The sequence below is a fragment of the Python bivittatus genome, unplaced genomic scaffold, assembly GCF_059951505.1.
Source record: "Python bivittatus isolate LINGU-HERP-01145 unplaced genomic scaffold, Pbiv_v1 ctg000330_np1212, whole genome shotgun sequence".
Lineage (NCBI taxonomy): Eukaryota > Metazoa > Chordata > Lepidosauria > Squamata > Pythonidae > Python > Python bivittatus.
Window position 1 is genome coordinate 42,916,933 of NW_028277058.1, and position 17,079 is coordinate 42,934,011.

General features: G+C 37.3%; 1 protein-coding gene and 1 pseudogene across 1 annotated transcript in view; one reads left to right on the top strand and one right to left on the bottom strand.

The window, feature by feature from the left end:
• Positions 1–11,505, bottom strand: part of STAB2 (stabilin 2) — a 93,288-nt gene extending 81,783 nt beyond the window's left edge. The window contains exons 1-4 of the mRNA XM_007425270.3: positions 11,315–11,505; positions 9,722–9,855; positions 7,473–7,588; positions 3,923–4,008 (exon numbers count right to left, since the gene is read on the bottom strand). Coding sequence (XP_007425332.3) covers positions 3,923–4,008; positions 7,473–7,588; positions 9,722–9,855; positions 11,315–11,428 — 450 coding nt within the window. The 5' untranslated portion in view covers positions 11,429–11,505. The remainder of the gene's footprint in view (positions 1–3,922; positions 4,009–7,472; positions 7,589–9,721; positions 9,856–11,314) is intronic.
• A 936-nt stretch (positions 11,506–12,441) lies between these two features.
• Positions 12,442–16,851, top strand: LOC103049392 (structural maintenance of chromosomes protein 6 pseudogene; annotated as a pseudogene).
• Positions 16,852–17,079: the final 228 nt, after the last annotated feature.

Sequence of the window (17,079 nt, forward strand, 5' to 3'; positions counted from 1 at the left end):
AAGAGCCTTTTCCTGCTCTATGATTCTAGAGGTTCATTATAGCTACTAACTTTCTTCATCAGCTTTTTCATGAGTCACACAGCTTTTCCCTCTGAGATTCAGATAGTCCTGAACCCAATGGCCTTCTTTAAAGCCTTGAAAGCTTGATTTTTTTCTACTGCACTAGGCCAGAGCACTGGATGAGCCCATTCTGGGAGTTGAAGTCCACAGACCTTAAAGTGGCTGAGGTTGAGAAACACTGATCTACAGAGATGCAGCATTAAAACTCATTCCTCCCACCCATCCCCCTCCAAAATCCCTTTTTAGTTGGGATTAATTTAAAAGATTCCAACGCTCTTGTTCCTTTTTTGCCCGCCACTAGTATTAAAATCTCATCTCCATAAAAGTTTTGCCTGCTATGGACATAATCGATTGGTGTGATCTCCTTGCTGTGATTATAGCACGGGTACATAAATTTGCAGAGGTAACTGTCAACCATTGATTGATAACCCTAACCCTAACCTATTTGGCAGGGGAAAAGGCACAAGATGGACAAAATAAATGGAGGTACAAAGCTCATTGGTGGGCATTTTGGCAGGCAAAAAACCCCAAAAGTCAATTCCAGTATACCTTAATGCATTATTTCAGTAGTATTTGAATGTCACTCACAAGGGGGAGCTAATGCTTTATTGTTGTAATAATTAATTTTGTAATACACTGTGACAAAGCCAGCTAGTTTTAAACCTAAAGCTAGAGAGCTAGCAGTCTATCTGATTTATCAGTCTGAACTCTGGGCAGCTTACATGTGATTAAAAACATAAAGTCAGAAAAAACCAACCAAAACACACAAAACATGGCAGTACTGGAAAACAGAGGCCAAACCACATTTTTGCATTATGTTTAAAACTAGTTGGCTTTGTCACAGTGTATTACAAAATTAATTATTACAACAATAAAGCATTAGCTCCCCCTTGTGAGTGACATTCAAATACTACTGAAATAATGCATTAAGGTATACTGGAATTGACTTTTGGGGTTTTTTGCCTGCCAAAATGCCCACCAATGAGCTTTGTACCTCCATTTATTTTGTCCATCTTGCGCCTTTTCCCCTGCCAAATAGGTTAGGGTTAGGGTTATCAATCAATGGTTGACAGTTACCTCTGCAAATTTATGTACCCGTGCTATAATCACAGCAAGGAGATCACACCAGTCGATTATGTCCATAGCAGGCAAAACTTTTATGGAGATGAGATTTTAATACTAGTGGTGGGCAAAAAAGGAACAAGAGCGTTGGAATCTTTTAAATTAATCCCAATTAAAAAGGGATTTTGGAGGGGGATGGGTGGGAGGAATGAGTTTTAATGCTGTATCTCTGTAGATCAGTGTTTCTCAACCTCAGCCACTTTAAGGTGTGTGGACTTCAACTCCCAGAATTCCCCAGCCAGCATGGCTGGCTGGGGAATTCTGGGAGTTGACGTCCACACACCTTAAAGTGGTTGAGGTTGAGAAACAACTGCTGTACATTATGAGGGAGCAAGATAAGCCACAGTAATGTGTTTTAACACCCAGATAAAGTGCCACCTAGTGATTAAACTATATAATGACACTATCCTGATATTAACATCTTTTACGCATTGTCCCTCCAGAAGCTTTTCCACTCAGGAAGAAAAAATGCAGGACCCCATTTCTCCATGCAGGCAGAAAAGCAGCTTAGGGTAGCCGTTTTGCATGGAAACTTTTCCTCAGAGGAAAGGGCTGGTAGCCGTCCTTTCTGCTGATTTTCTGCTCGCTATTGTAGCTCACAACAAATTGTTTTTGACTGACATGTTACTTCTTATATCATATTTTTATCTTTTAACACACAAAGTAGCTAATGAAACCTAGGATTGCATTCATGCATCACATTAACTGTGTTGAATAAGCTGCAATGGCTGAATTTACATATGACCCTAAGATGCAAACCAAGGTTTACAAACTGGAATAGTTAGATTCACCCCATATGCCAACCAGAAGTAAATAAACCATATTATGGCTTAGTGCAATGTGCAGACTCAGCTGATAAGAATCAATGACAAGCCATATTGAAGTCAAAATGACATAAACGTCGTGATACTATTGCTCAAATGACATGATTTTGTGATTGTATCATGCTGTCTGACACAAGCACAAAAGCTGTGTCATTCATACGAGGAGGTGTCATGAGCATGTCAAAATTTTATTGATTTTGTATTTATATATCAAATTTGTCACCGCCCATCTCATTAAAATGACTCTGGGCGGTTTACAAAGCGGTTAAAATCAATTAAAATTACAGTATACAATAATCCTAAATAAATAGAGGATAAATAATTTGCCCTTCTTTCCCTCTTCCAGTTGCCTAGGACTCAGGTGCATTTTTGTAGATGAGCATAGTGTTCATGGCTTGTTTGTCTTATCCAAATCTTTGCTTGTTTTTCTCCTTTTATTTAGTTCCACCCACATAGTGAAACCCACATAGGGAATTGGCAGTGAGTTTATACACACTTGCTATGTATATCCTGGTAAGTTGGACTTCTGGTTTTCCCTAATCATTCCTTGGGCCCAATGGTTTCTAGGAAAGAGAGCTGAAGCAAAGGCAACTGAGTTTGTGTTGGTTAGCTTCTGACAGATGTTGGCCTAGAAACAAGGGGACCCAGGGCTAGGGTCCCATGCTGACTAGGGAATTCTGGGAGTTGAAGTCCACACACCTTAAAGTTGCCAAGGTTGAAAAACACCATCTATGACATAAAAACATCAGGAGGAGTCTGGTAGCCCCTTTTCAGATTAAGAAATGCCTTTTCATTAAGCTTTCATGAGCAGCAACTCAAATCAGTCATCAAATCAGTCAGGAGTAGAGCCCCAAAGTTACATAGCTCTTATACTGTACAGATGGTTGATGAAAGGCAATATGAGCATGCACTAGTGTTTCTCAATCTGGACAACTTTAAGATGTAGGGACCAACTCCCAGAATTCTCCAGCCAGCATTCTGGGTGCTGGTCCCTACATCTTAAAGTTGCCTAGGTTGAGAAACATTGGTATACCTTAATAGGTGAACCCAATTAGAGAAAGTATTGCTTTACAATTGATAAGGGTTCAAGATAACCTTAAGGGAGACACAGATATTATTTATGGTGTGAAGATATTAGAATACATTTTTGGAATGCAACATGCTTTGAGATATGAGATGTCAAGGCTCTGTTACTCAAACAAGCTGACCCTCTACTTTACTGAGGAAGGAGGGAGGGAAATAAGGAAACACAGCTGGACATATTCTTGAATCTCCTGCCTGCCCCGAGGCATGAATTTTATAGGCATTTAATCATAAATGGGGAACAAATTGGCACTTTACTAAGAAGTTCATTCTTAAGGGAGTTTGCAGAGAAATACATCTAATATATATATAAGCAATATTACATCTACATAGAAAGGAATGATTGAAAGATGGTATAATGAATTCATCCTAAATTCTTATTTCAATTCTCCATAGTTATGTGTCCAAAAAGTCAAAATAGCTTTGGAGTCATCCTTAAGAAACATTTCATGGTGAAAAAAGAACCCCAACTAGATGGCCTATACAACCAGGGGCAAATGTAATACACACAATGGATACAGATACAAATTATACATAACATTTCTCTAAGAGGCAAGACCTACAACATTAAACCTTCACTAAGCTATGTCAGATATAGATTTGCAGAAACATTTGGAATGGAATTCAGACTTCGTATTACTTAGACAGTGTACTCTCTGACTTCGGTCAACTCTTTAAAATAGGATGAAATCTGGACTTTTATGTTAGCAAAAGAGATATGGTTAGCTCACACTTTATGATGTGGGATTGGAAACCTTTCTCTTTAAACCCATCTTGAATAAGCCCTTCTGTTTTTTAAAACATTGTTAAATAATTACATAAAACACACATACCTGGCAGGAGCATGTTCCATTCCCCCAAATACCCTGAAAACAATGTCCTCTATTATTGCAAGGTGATGTTGCTCCACCTGGACATTCTGAAAATGATCAATCAGCGAAGTGTTGCTTACTGATTATCAGACTTGGTCCACAAAAGACATTATGATCTGAGTGTAGCACAATCCCATAGCTTTTTGGGAGCTCAGCCCTAGCCCCCATCTAGATAATTTTATCCAGACATACATAAAATAATGAAATAACATGAAATAATATTCTGACATAGTACAGTATATGTTATTCCCTGCAAACCAACTATAAATATGTACTCAGAAGTAAGTCCCACTGAGACTGACCAGCATATATACTGTATATACCCAAAGTATATACGATATAGCTTTAAAATTAGAGTCTATCCAACTGGCATTTAAATTCAGAGAGCAGGATCTGAAATTTAAAAACTCCTGTAATATGGTGCTCATTTGTTGATTTAATGCCTTTCTTAGCTATCTTTCAGACTTAGTGCAAAATGTACAATTCCACTGCTTAAATTTAAGCAATTTTAAGAGTAAACCAGTTAAAATAATCCAAAATGAAAGTTTAAATAACCAACAAAGAAAATATTTAATTACAACATTGGATTTTCCTTTTAAATTCAAAGGCAAAGGAAACAAATACGTTTGCAATCCTCTGTAGGATCTGACTTTATAACATCCAAGAAGAAAGTTCCTAAGGAAATGGCCATCATTGAAAAGCTGTTATTTGTAGAATAAGTTTTTATGTATAGGGTTTGTTTTTATAGCTTGACTTTTTAATTAATAAATAATGGTATTTATTTTTAATTGCTTGTGGGTTTTGTTTTAATTATGAGCCACCCAGAGTCACCCGTTGGGGGAAATGGGTGGCATGCAAATCTAATAAATAAATAAAAAAGAAAGAAAGAAAGAAAGAAAGAAAGAAAGAAAGAAAGAAAGAAAGAAAGAAAGAAAGAAAGAAAGAAAGACCTTAATAGGATGTTGATGGTGTGGCCTAAATTGGTTGAACAATGGCAGTCCTTTAGGTATGGAGCTAAACTGTTTTAAGTCCCTGAAGGTGAAAACCAAGACTTTAAACTGAACTCAGAAACAAACACAGGCAGGTACATCATCGATGGAATTATGATTTTACAGATTAGTCCCAATTAATATATTTTATTTATTTATTTATTCATGTATTTATTTATAAAATGATATATAATTTATATATTATTAATAAAATAAAATATAATAATACATTAATGTACTGTATATTAATACATAGTCTTAACTGGACACATTCTGCACTAGCATAAATATTTAAATTGTCCTCAAATGTGGGACCTTCCTACCATTAGTGTGAACAAAGGCATCAGACACTGAGCTGAAAGCAACATGTTGTAGGAACGGTATGCCGTAAAGTCTGGCATACGTGGGGGAGGAAACTGTCTAATTCTCAGCATTTAGCAGATAGAACTGGCAGTCTACTGTATAAGGCATAAGACAGGATTGCATTCTACCTCATCGCATAGAGGTCATTGCAATAAACTATTTGGAATATACCTAGTATATGCATAACTGAGGCTAGGTGCACTTTTCCTACAGAAATATCAGCTGATCTTGTAAAATATACTTATGACTATTTATTTATATTAAATTTATATAGCCACCCATTTCACATGTGTGACTCCAGGATACTGAAATGCATGCATGTACTTCTAGAGACAGCATCAGATCCGAAGCACCTGCAAACTCTCCTGTAATCTTTCTTTCCAGAACTGCAGATTTACCCATCCTCAATCATTGACTGATCTCCCAAAATTGACACTTCCCCCAGCAGTTTCATACACACTTTATAGCACCGAAACAATATAAAAAGTTGTGGTAGCCCAGACCAAAGCAACAGGCCAGAACACTAACACTGTATCCCTTAACACAGTCTAGAAGAGCTGTTTGAAAGGGTGTCATGGCCTCAAAGCTACTAAAAGATCCAGATAAACTAATAGTATTGAGCCCTTGTTAGTTCTTTTGGAACTAGTTCAATTCAATAAAATAATCAAGTATCTTTCTGTCTGAAAATCAAATTAAATTGCAGCTGGAATGGATTCAAATAATGAAAACAAATATTGAAAAGAGTTGGTGTTTGAAGAACTGCTGACAATTTTTTCCATTTTCCTGTTGTCTCTTGTTTTGAAGCTACAACAGAAGCAATTCTTTAACAGTTTGTATTTTTGTATTATTGCCCCATTGTTCCACAGTTGTTTCTTGGCAAACAAAGGATTTCCATTTGTTCTTTGTGTTTCACAGAAAGCTAGACTTTTCTTTGTGACGATAAGAACAGAATCCTATACATGCCCAAGTAAATGTGTGAAAATTGGAATTCTACATGGAATTAATTCCACTGAATGAAGTAACATTTACTTCCAAGAATCCATGGCCATGAATACATGGTAAAAGTTCTGGATTACTGCCAAGAGTGATTAATAGAACAGCTTTGGAAAGTTACTTTTTGTTAGAATATTTTTTGTCTTTTGATTCATTTAAAGGCAATTTGTGGCCTTTGGCTGCATGAAGTTTCTAATCTACCTTTTTGTAACCATTGAAACCCTACCTAACCATTATTGTTAAAACCTAACATCATAGTTTTCAATATTTTAAGACAGAAAACACACAGAAACTGGTGTAAACCCTAAACCAGGCGTATAACATTAAAAAAAAAAGACCCCTTCCCCAAATCTCTGAGAAAAAATCAAAACAAAACATTTCCTGTCTGCACTAACATGTATGGTGGTAGAGTATCATTCCTCCTACTGCAAGCCTGGGTTCGTCTTAAAAATGTTAAGCATGGACTTCAGGCTGTGCTATGTTGCTGAGCTCTTCAGTATAGCCTGACCCCCAAAATACTTCTCTTCATACAGTTGAAGAGAAATGCAAAGTTGGCTTCTGAGTACATAGTGTAAAGTCCTCAGCCATTAGGGGCAAGGTATGTTGTGCAGTATCGGGTTGCAGTTATTAAAACTCTGGGAATCCTACCTACTTTTTCACCTACCATGGTATAATCATTACTTTCAGATTCAGCCTTGGATTTTATGAATAAAATACCAGAAGTATTGATGTGAAAAAGCTTTGACTGTAGGTATAAATGTATTGCAAGGAACTGCATTTTTAAAAGATTGTCTTCATTTAAATTAATGAATTAGGAGTCCCAGCAGATTCGAACAGTGATGTTGGGTTAGGGTTAAGAATATTGTTAGTGTCAGAAACCTTTTAGGAACATTATAGCCTAAAATATCATGAAGCACATGAAGGTTAAAGAAAGCTGATCAACCCACCTTTGCCCACCGCTTCCCAAGATTTCAGATCAGAGACCTCCCAGCTAAGACTGAGCCCCTTGTTTTAAAAGTATTTTGCAAAATGTCTTCAAATTAGAAATAATGAATCTCTCTGTTACGTAATGCACATGGGGCTAAAAGATGAACTGCAGGAACTGATTTCTGAAAGCAAGAAAGAAACCAACCGTTATAAGATATAACAAGGATGGATGTCTTTACCTAGGCAGTCTTGTCCCCAGTATCCTGGGCAACACTGTGGCTGCTGGAACGTTCCCATACAGGTATGTCGACATCCATGGAAAGACAGAGATAAAGAACTGATTTCAACGTAGTATCTGTGAGACAAAGATTTAGACTTTGTTAAAGTTCTTGATGTCCGCTTCAGGAATTATTACTGTTTTTTTTCATGAAAAAGCAACAGTACGGGTAACATTTGCTGTACTGCAAGGAATGGATTTTGTGGAAAGAAGTAAAAATGGTTTCATACAGGAATGGGCTCCTGCCCATTTCATTATATACAAGTGAGGATTCGACCATGTCAGGACAAACATAAAAGGTGAATGCAGTGAGATTGGGTTATTTAAGAAGTGTGTGTGGCAAAAGAAGAAGAGGTGAATTTTCAACCAATGTCTGTGGGAAAAATCTAGGGCCTTTCTCAGCAGGATGAGAGCTTACAACATTTTTTTCAGTAAGAAAACAATAAGCTTGGACTGCAAGTAATAATAACCATTACATCCATAGAAACAGCTGAAATTTCAAATACGCTTCCTTCCTATTGTACTTGAGTGACTAAACTGATGAAGTTTAGTTCAGTTTACTATAGTGAAGAGAAGATCATTAGATGTGGAATCAATTCCTTAACAGCAAATAGAAAACCAGCACAGAGAAAAGGATTAAGTTAGAATTCTTCTCCCCAATGCTCTACTATTCTTCTTGAAGGGTTCTCTCTCTCCCTCCCTCCCTCCCTCCCTCTCTGTGGGTTAGATTTATATCTTGTTTTTCCTCCAGGAGCATAAAGTAGTTTACACTGGAGGAATCTCTGTTTCATCCCCATAACAACCCTGTGAGGTTGGCTGGGCTGAAAGAGAGGGCTGAAGGTAGAACTAAATGTGCGTCTCTCCAGTCCTAGTCTACTACTACTACTACTACTACTACTACTACTACTACTACACCACACTGATGTTCTCACTTTCTTTTTTAATGTAATTTTTATTAAATATTTAATTACAGTGGTAAAAACTAATACAAACTAAACTTAAAGAAAGAGAAGAAAATGGAAGAAAAAGAAGAAAAATGTAGAAAAAAGAAGAAAAAGAAAAGAAATATATAAAGAAGTGATTTTTAACCTTCATCACAAGTATAAATGAATTTAATAACTCTTCACCCGGTATAAGGTTACAAACAGATAACTTTTCATCTTATATCCCATCCATTATCTATAAGTAAATCCATAAAACATCAACTTTTCAATCTTGGTGTCAGCAAAAAGTCCATAAAGGGTTGCCAGAACTTGCAAAAAACAAAAAAAGTCTTATTTGAACCTTGATCAAATAAACCAACTGTATAGTCCTTCCTTTTGCTTCTAATAATCTTAATTTTTAATTCAATCAAATATTGTCATAGGATTTGATCTTTCTTCAATTCTTCTTTATGATGTTCTCACTTTCTCACACACATATACAAATAGAGGGGAACATTAAAGAAATGGTTAAAGTAGTAGAATGTATGCTGCTATACTTATTAACACCCATGTCTAGATCCAAGCCACTTTCTCTTGAGCTTAACTCTTCCCTACAATGGGGTGGGGAATTAATTATGGCCTAGCATACCAGATTGGTATGGGACTTTTTATGGGATTTTTCCAAGGACTATCTTCAGTTAAGGAACATAACCAATGTTTTCAAATGTAGCTTGGTCTGTCTATTAGCACCAATAAAACTTTATCCAGATCTTGATGCTGACTGCTTCCACAGCCTATCCAAAATTTCATTTTTCAGTGTCTTTCAAATATCTTAGAAGTATTTTGTGGGAACAGTGCAATTGTTTAGGACTCAACAACAACATATTGTTTGAAAAGCCTCTCACTCCATTTCTGCTGGCATTTACAGTGGGGTAGGACTCTTCTCTGTGGGTTAAGGAGTCCTCAAAATACAGGGTTCCTGAATGCATAAGGGAGCTCTTTGTGCATCTATAGAAGAAATAACCAGGTACATCCCACCATCTTCACCTCCACTCATATTCACCATATGCTTCAGATAAACACATGAAGATCGATATATAGGGTCTGCAAGTGTGTGTGTGGGGGGGGGGAGGGGGGAGGGCTCAATAGACACCACTTCCTCTCTTGCCATATATCCATATCCATAGGTATACTGTATGAACAAAACTTATCATGACTAAAAAAAAACCCTTTAAGTAATTAACTGTCAGAGTAGAAAATATCTATCAGTAATTAACATTAGTATTACCTGCAGCCACGTCTCCCAACGCCATTGGTAATTTTGGTATAACCTTCAGGACACTGGATTTTATCATTAACAGAACAAGCTCCACATTTGGTTTTTGTGGTAATAATTGTATCCTCGTCACATCTATGTTTTTCCTAAAGGGCAGTGGGTACAAGTTGAAAAAGAGAGAGATGGGGCAATTAAGGAATCATTTTTTGTTAGAGCATAACTGTGCTTTTAACAGCAGTTTGACATACCTATGTTCTATTTTATTTTATAGTGGACTTCAAGGACCACACAAGGAATACCACATTATAAAAATAGTAATGCAGTAATGGTCTACAACATTGCCCCAGTATGGGATGAAATAAAGAAGATTTTCATAAGGCCAGAAAAGATGGGTCCACGTGCATTTTCCAGGGAACACTCTTGCACAAAGTCTGAGCCGCTTTAAAAAAGATCCTGCCCTTTCCACTCAGTTCTACTCTGATGCTGATCTCTTAGTATGATTAGGATAATATGCCTAGAGGAACCATGCGAATGAACTAACCCCAAATTAGCTAGGGTTTAAAGTTCAATAATATCATCTCACATTGGTCCAAGAAATAAATAGTTCATGTAATCAGTGTAGGAAACTTAGTCCTTAACTCATGTTAATGTTTGTGTTTGCACCAACTGAAATTTTCATACAGACTTTAAGGTCATTCCCAAGCATAGGACATTATGGCAATCTAGTCTGGGCACAATCACAGAGTGTGCCGCTGAAAAAGATTAACCTTCCTTAAATAATCCCTTGATCCAAACCGAGGAGAGACCATTTTCCTAACAAAATTACCCCCCAGAAGTTTTTTCCTTTCTCTGAGCCACACTTAAATTGTGCAACATTTTTGTTGTATGACAACGTCCTTACTAGAATCATAGAACTAAAAAGGGCTGTTTAGGGCTTCAGCCTGAACCTCTTGCTTAGACACACGTTTCTTTAGAAGTTAGAAAAGATTTTTATCTGTCTCTGATTTTCTCTTTCTGTAATTTTTCAGCTAGGTTTTTATTGTTTAATTTGGCATAGGCACCAAAAGATCAGGATATACAGTTTTTGGATAAAAGAAATAAATTAATAACATTTGCCTGAGAAAGGAAATAGTTTTTTGTATTCAGGGCAGTTTTTCTCCTGGACTAAAGATCAGTCTCAGAAGGAGAAATTTCTTGAGCATCAAACTTCTCAGGGGACATCATAAACCAGTCTTATCCAACTTGGAGGTGGAGCTAAGACAGTAATGGAGCAGCAGTTTTCCTGCTGAGCTCCTTATATTTTATTTGTTCTATCCAAACTTGGTTTACAGCCCATCCCTTTGCATATTTGAAATAAATCCCATTCTGTTTAAGAGCACTTACTTACAAGAGCAGTTTTAATTAACTAAATTATTTTTGCAGAGAGTAATAGATATGCTGATTCAAATGATTTATCTCTGATTTATAAGCCAGATATTTCAAGCCTGAACTCTGGAATCCTTCTCAGAATTTACACCAAAGTCCTTGCTGTATGACTAGATGGGGAAAAAAGCATGGATTTACATGTAAGCTTCTGCCATCATCGAAATATAAAATACTTCTTACCTGTTGAGCATTTTCCATGAGACTGATGGCATTTGTAATCACCAATGATAGGAGTATGGCAACTGGCAATTGCTCTCTCATGATGAAGAAATGGCTGCCAATGAACTCTAACATTACAGCCACAGACCATTCCAAGATGCCCTTCTGCTCAGTTCTTCCAGATCAGCACAGTGCCATTCAAACTACATACATTCCTTTTCTTCTATTCCTGCAGTGAGCAAAGAATAGAGACCACATGAAACCTGATATTGGACAGGAAAAGCTACCCAAAGGCATGGGATTGCGGAAAATGCTTACAGCAAGCCCAGTTAACACTTTGTAACTGGCATTCTGCCTTATTTCATTGTAAGAACTCTCACCCAGCAATTTCCCCCCTCCCCAATTTCTGCAGTTGTTGACAGCAGAGTTTCAAGGACAGAAGACTGAGTGTCAGCAGCAGAAGATAACATCCCGGACATGAGTTCTGACAGTAGCTGTGACCCATAGTGTCACCCACAAATCTTTCTTAAATGAAGTTAGTCAGAAAACCATTTGCCCTTAGTTGCAGCTCAGAGTACCTCATAAGAAGATTTTCAGAAGTGGGAGAGATGTATTTATGCTTTGGTTAAATGTAGAAAGTGCTTTGTTCAGTGACTCATATTTTGGTGATCCTTTATTGATTGATTTTTAAAGCTTTGTGGGGAATGAGCCATGGGCCAATCAATATAGTTTTGGTTTGCAGTCTAATAATTGCATGTCTGATCACATAAATCTCTTACCTGTTTCTTGGAAGTAACTCTCATTGTATTAAGTAGGTACTTATTCTGAGATAATTACACATTGTGCTACAGCCAGAATTACATATTTCTGGGTCCCCACATTAAACCAAAATATGGTTTGCTTGATTTTGACTTCATGAACCCAGCTACTGCAGTTTGTAAATCATGGCTATTAGCTTAGTGAATGTGACTACTGCCAATTGCGGCTATTGAATAAAACTGTGGTTAATAAAGCCATGACTTAGTGTAAGGTGCAAACTGAACCCCTGGTGGAGGTGGGTGGGTGGGGGGCAGGGTCCACGCTTGGCGTTTTCCCTCACAACTGTCATTTCGACAGAATCTTTGAGAGACGACGTTCTGCTTCCAATTATGGCAAAAAGAAAAGAAGGCCATTTTTCAATGCCAGCATCCAACAAAAGAGCTAGGCAAGAATTCATAGATAGCTCTGATGAAGAACTTAGTGACGAATTCTCACAGCTGCAGAGTGACTGTAGTTCTGACTTGCAATTGGCTTCAGGGAACGTTGGAATAATTGAAAGTATCCAACTGAAGAACTTTATGTGCCATTCTATGTTGGGGCCATTCAAGTTTGGATCCAATGTCAATTTTATAGTTAGAAACAATGGAAGTGGGAAAAGTGCTGTGCTAACTGCCCTGATTGTAGGCCTTGGAGGAAAAGCCACAGTGACAAAACGAGGATCATCTTTGAAAGTATTTGTGAAAGATGGACAGAGTTCTGCAGATGTTTCAATAACTCTACGAAATCAAGGTGAAGATGCATTTAGACCAGAGCAATATGGTGACTCTATCATTATAAATCAGCACATAACTTTGGAAGGACATTGTAGTTACAAGCTGAAAAGCAGTACAGGGGCCCTAATTTCTTCCAAGAAAGAAGAACTTACTGCAATTCTGGATCATTTTAATATCCAGGTAGATAATCCTGTCTCTGTACTCACTCAGGAAATGAGCAAACAGTTCTTACATTCTAAAAATGAAGGTGACAAATACAAGTTCTTTATGAAAGCAACACAACTGGAGCAGATGAAGGAAGATTATTCATACATCATGGAAACTAAGCAAAGAACGAAAGATCAAGTTGAACAAGGAGAAGAGTTTCTTGAAGAACTTAGAAAGCAATATTTGAAAAAGGCAGAACGTTACAGAAGTAGTGCTGTTTTGAGTGAAATGCAGAATGAGCTAAAAGAATTGCAGCATCAAATAGCTTGGAGAATGGTACAAGATACTGAAAATAAAATAAAAGAAATCAGTGTTAATGTTACTGCCCAAGAAACAAGTACTGAGAAATTTGTTGAGCGAGTGAAAGAATGGCAGACTAAAGTAGATGCAGCAGAAGTTAAACAATGAACTGTGCAAGACAAATTAGAGAAGATAACAGAAGAAGCTCAAACTCTGGGACCGTCATGTATTGCTTTGAAAACAGAAATACAGGCAAAAAGAAAATCATACCATGATTCAGAAGCAGCACATAATAGTTTTCAAGCTGAACTGAAGCATTTGCAAAAAGAACATGAACAACTTTGCAAACACAAAATTGAAGAACTGGAAAATAGTGCTGAACAGATTTCAGAGCCTGAAAAGGTTGAAAAACAGAGAAGAATAGATTATTTGAAAGAAAAGCTGTAGACATTACATGATCAAGATGAATCAGTTGATCAGCAATTAACACAGTTTCAACGGGCTCTACATTCATATGATGAAGATTTTGCTAGACTTAAAGAGGAAGATGATGAAGTGAAAAAAATACCGAATTCTCAACAGCAACAGCTAAGACAATTAAAGGAGAGTAAAACCAATAGAATGAAAAGATTTGGACAATATATGCCAGACCTTTGTGAAGCAATTGAGATGGCTGATGCATGGGGCAGTTTACATATAAACCAATAGGACAGTGTTGTCCAAACTTGGCCACTTTAAGATGAGTGGACTTCAACTCCCAGAATTCCCCAGCCAGCCATGCTGGCTGGGGAATTCTGGGAGTTGAAGTCCACTCATCTTAAAGTGGCCAAGTTTGGACAACACTGCAATAGGACCACTAGGTGCTTTTATTCATCTGAAAGATCCTGAACTTTCACTGGCTGTTGAAGCATGTTTAAAAAACCTGGTTCTTGCATTTTGCTGTGACAATCATAAAGATGAAAGAGTATTACAGGCCTTGATGTCCAAATACTGTCAAGCTGGTTTTCAACCTCCAATTATTATTACTCGTTTTCAGGACAATGTTTATGATGTAAAGTCAAGGGCTGTTTTTCATCCTGACTTCCCAACAGTTTTGGCAGCATTAGGCTTTGACAATGCAGTAGTAGCCAATTGTTTAATTGACACGAGGAACACAGAAACCATCCTGCTGATTAAAAATAATTATAAAGCTCGAAGTGTTATGCAGCACAACAAGCCTCCCAAAAATCGTAAGGAAGCTTTCACCGCTGATGGTGATCAGGTGTTTGAGGAAAGATATTACTCTTCTGAAAATAAAAGGTCTAGATTTCTCAGCAGAGATGTAGAAGCAGACATAAGTAATTTGGAGAGAAAAGTTGAAAACAGAAAAGCTCATCTCTTGGCAATACAACAACTGAACCCCTGGTTGTTTATGCTAGTTGCTGGAATATAAATTAGTATATTTGATGGTACATTGCTGTCAAAAAAAACCAACCCCAAAATAAAAGAAGATTAAACAGCTTTGTGAATATGGCAAAATGCTAAAAGGTATTTTATTTTATTGCATCACTTAAATCCCAGCAGATTTAATAGATCCCAGACAACTTGCAATAAAACCCAAACCTCCAAATTATAACCATAGTTAAAATCCAAAACAGAGTTAACAAAACAATTAAAACTGAGAATAAAACCAGTTAAAAATTAAACCATAGAATAGAATCAAGAGGGCCACATTCCTTCCTTCCAGGTTCCAGCATGGATCATCTCCAAGTGCATGGCTAGGTCTGAAATCCAGCTGGAAGGCAATTTGCTTCATCTAGGATTTCAATAACTGACAAACAACAACCTTTTCTAGAATTTTTCCCAAATAAGGGAGACTAAAGACTGGGTGAAAGTTGTTCAAAATGTTTGGATTAAGAGCTATTCTTCAGGAGGAGATGTGCCTTTGCCTCCTTCAGAACAACTACTACAGTCCCTTTCTTTAGAGAAGCATTTATTGCCTCTCAAATCCAACAACACACCAGTCCTCCAAAGGAGCTGTGGTAGGGCATAGATCCAGCCCACAGATTTCAGGGAACCCTGTACACTTGCTCAGAATGCCCAAGCTGAAACCAGTCCCATCTGACTCACAGGTCATTGCCCCGGTCACCTCTTCCTGATTTGCCCACATGGAGGCTAAGTCAGAGTGACTATGAGTGATTATATTGGCAAAATGACTTGCCCATTCATACCCAACAGGGAACAAAGGAGAATTAATGAAGAAAAAATGAAACCATTCAACCCCTCAGTCAGTCTTCAGTCTTCTTCAACAAGATTTTATGTAGTCCCCCAGACAATTGTGAAGAGCAGGGTGACCAGATAGGACTAAGGCCTTGAGACTGACAGAAATATAGCTATTTGAATGGGTTTAAATCCCCAAGACCTGATAAACTGAATCCTAGGATAACGAAGGAACCTACTGACAGTCTGAACAAGCCTTTATTCAATCAAATTTATTTACGGCCAAAAGGCAACAAGCCTTTATGTATTATTTTTGAGAAATACTGAGAGTGGGTGAAATGCCAGACAACTAGAAGAGGCAAAGAACACTCCTATCTTAAAAAAAAAAAGGAGGGGGGAGAAAGCTATAGGATGCTATAGACAATCTGACAATAATATCTGGAAATATTCTAGAAATATAATAAAGCAATAATCTGTAGGCACCTTGAAAAAAAATGTAGTGATGACCAGAAATCATTATGGACTTCTCAAGAACAAAAGTGTTCAGATTACCCTTAACTCATTTTCTGAGACAACTTAGTAGATTGTAGGAATACTACAGATAAAATATAATGTTATTTGATGAAGTAACATTATGATATTCAAGTGAGTTAGGTGCGGGCTGGATGTCATGACAATTAAGTGGGTGCACTGTTTGCTCAAAAATTGCATTCAAAAGGTACTTATCAATGGTTTTCATAAAACTGTAGTGAAGTATTGAGTAGGATGTTAGAAATTTCAGTCTTGGAATGTGTTTGGTAACGGCTTGGATGAGAAGATAGAGGAAATTCTTATCACACCTGCAGATGGCACAAAATCGGAGGGTGTAGCTCATAACCTGGAAAAAGAAACAAAATTCCAAACAATCTTGACAGTCCAGGGAAATGGGCTGAAAATAATTGAATAAAATGTAAATGGTGTAGAATACAGGATACCAGTATTTTTGAAAAACAGTTTGGAATGGTAGTTCACTAGAAACTCAGTTTGAATCAGCTGGGTGATGTGGCTGCAAAAAGGCAAATGCAATGTTAGGCTACATCTACAGAAGTTTGTAATTTCCAAATCATGGGAAGTCATTGTTTTAGTTTATTCTGCATTGACCAGACTCTATCTGGCAATTATCTTCAAGATTCAGTCAGACTGGAATAGATTCAGAAAAATATAATAAGAATGATCAGTAGAATAGAAATGAAATCCTATGAGGATAGGTGGAAGTATCTGGAAATATTCAGCCTTGAGAAGCAGAGACTTGAGGGGGAGATGTACTTGAAAGGATATCAGACAGGATGGCACCTCAGGAGGCAGGACACAAAATGTTGGATTTACATCATAGGAAAGTAGATTCCAGCCGATATGTCCTAACAATAAGAGGAATTATACAGTGGAACCAATTATCTAGAAAAGTGGTGGTGGACTCCCTTTCTACTGAATATGGTCAGACTTTCTGATGCGGCAGGGAGACTAAGCGAGAGTCATCAGGTAAGAAATATTCTGGTTTATATGATAAAGCATCAGCCTGCTTGTTTGAGATGTTTGGAATGTAAAAGATTCCAACAGTGACATGAGAAA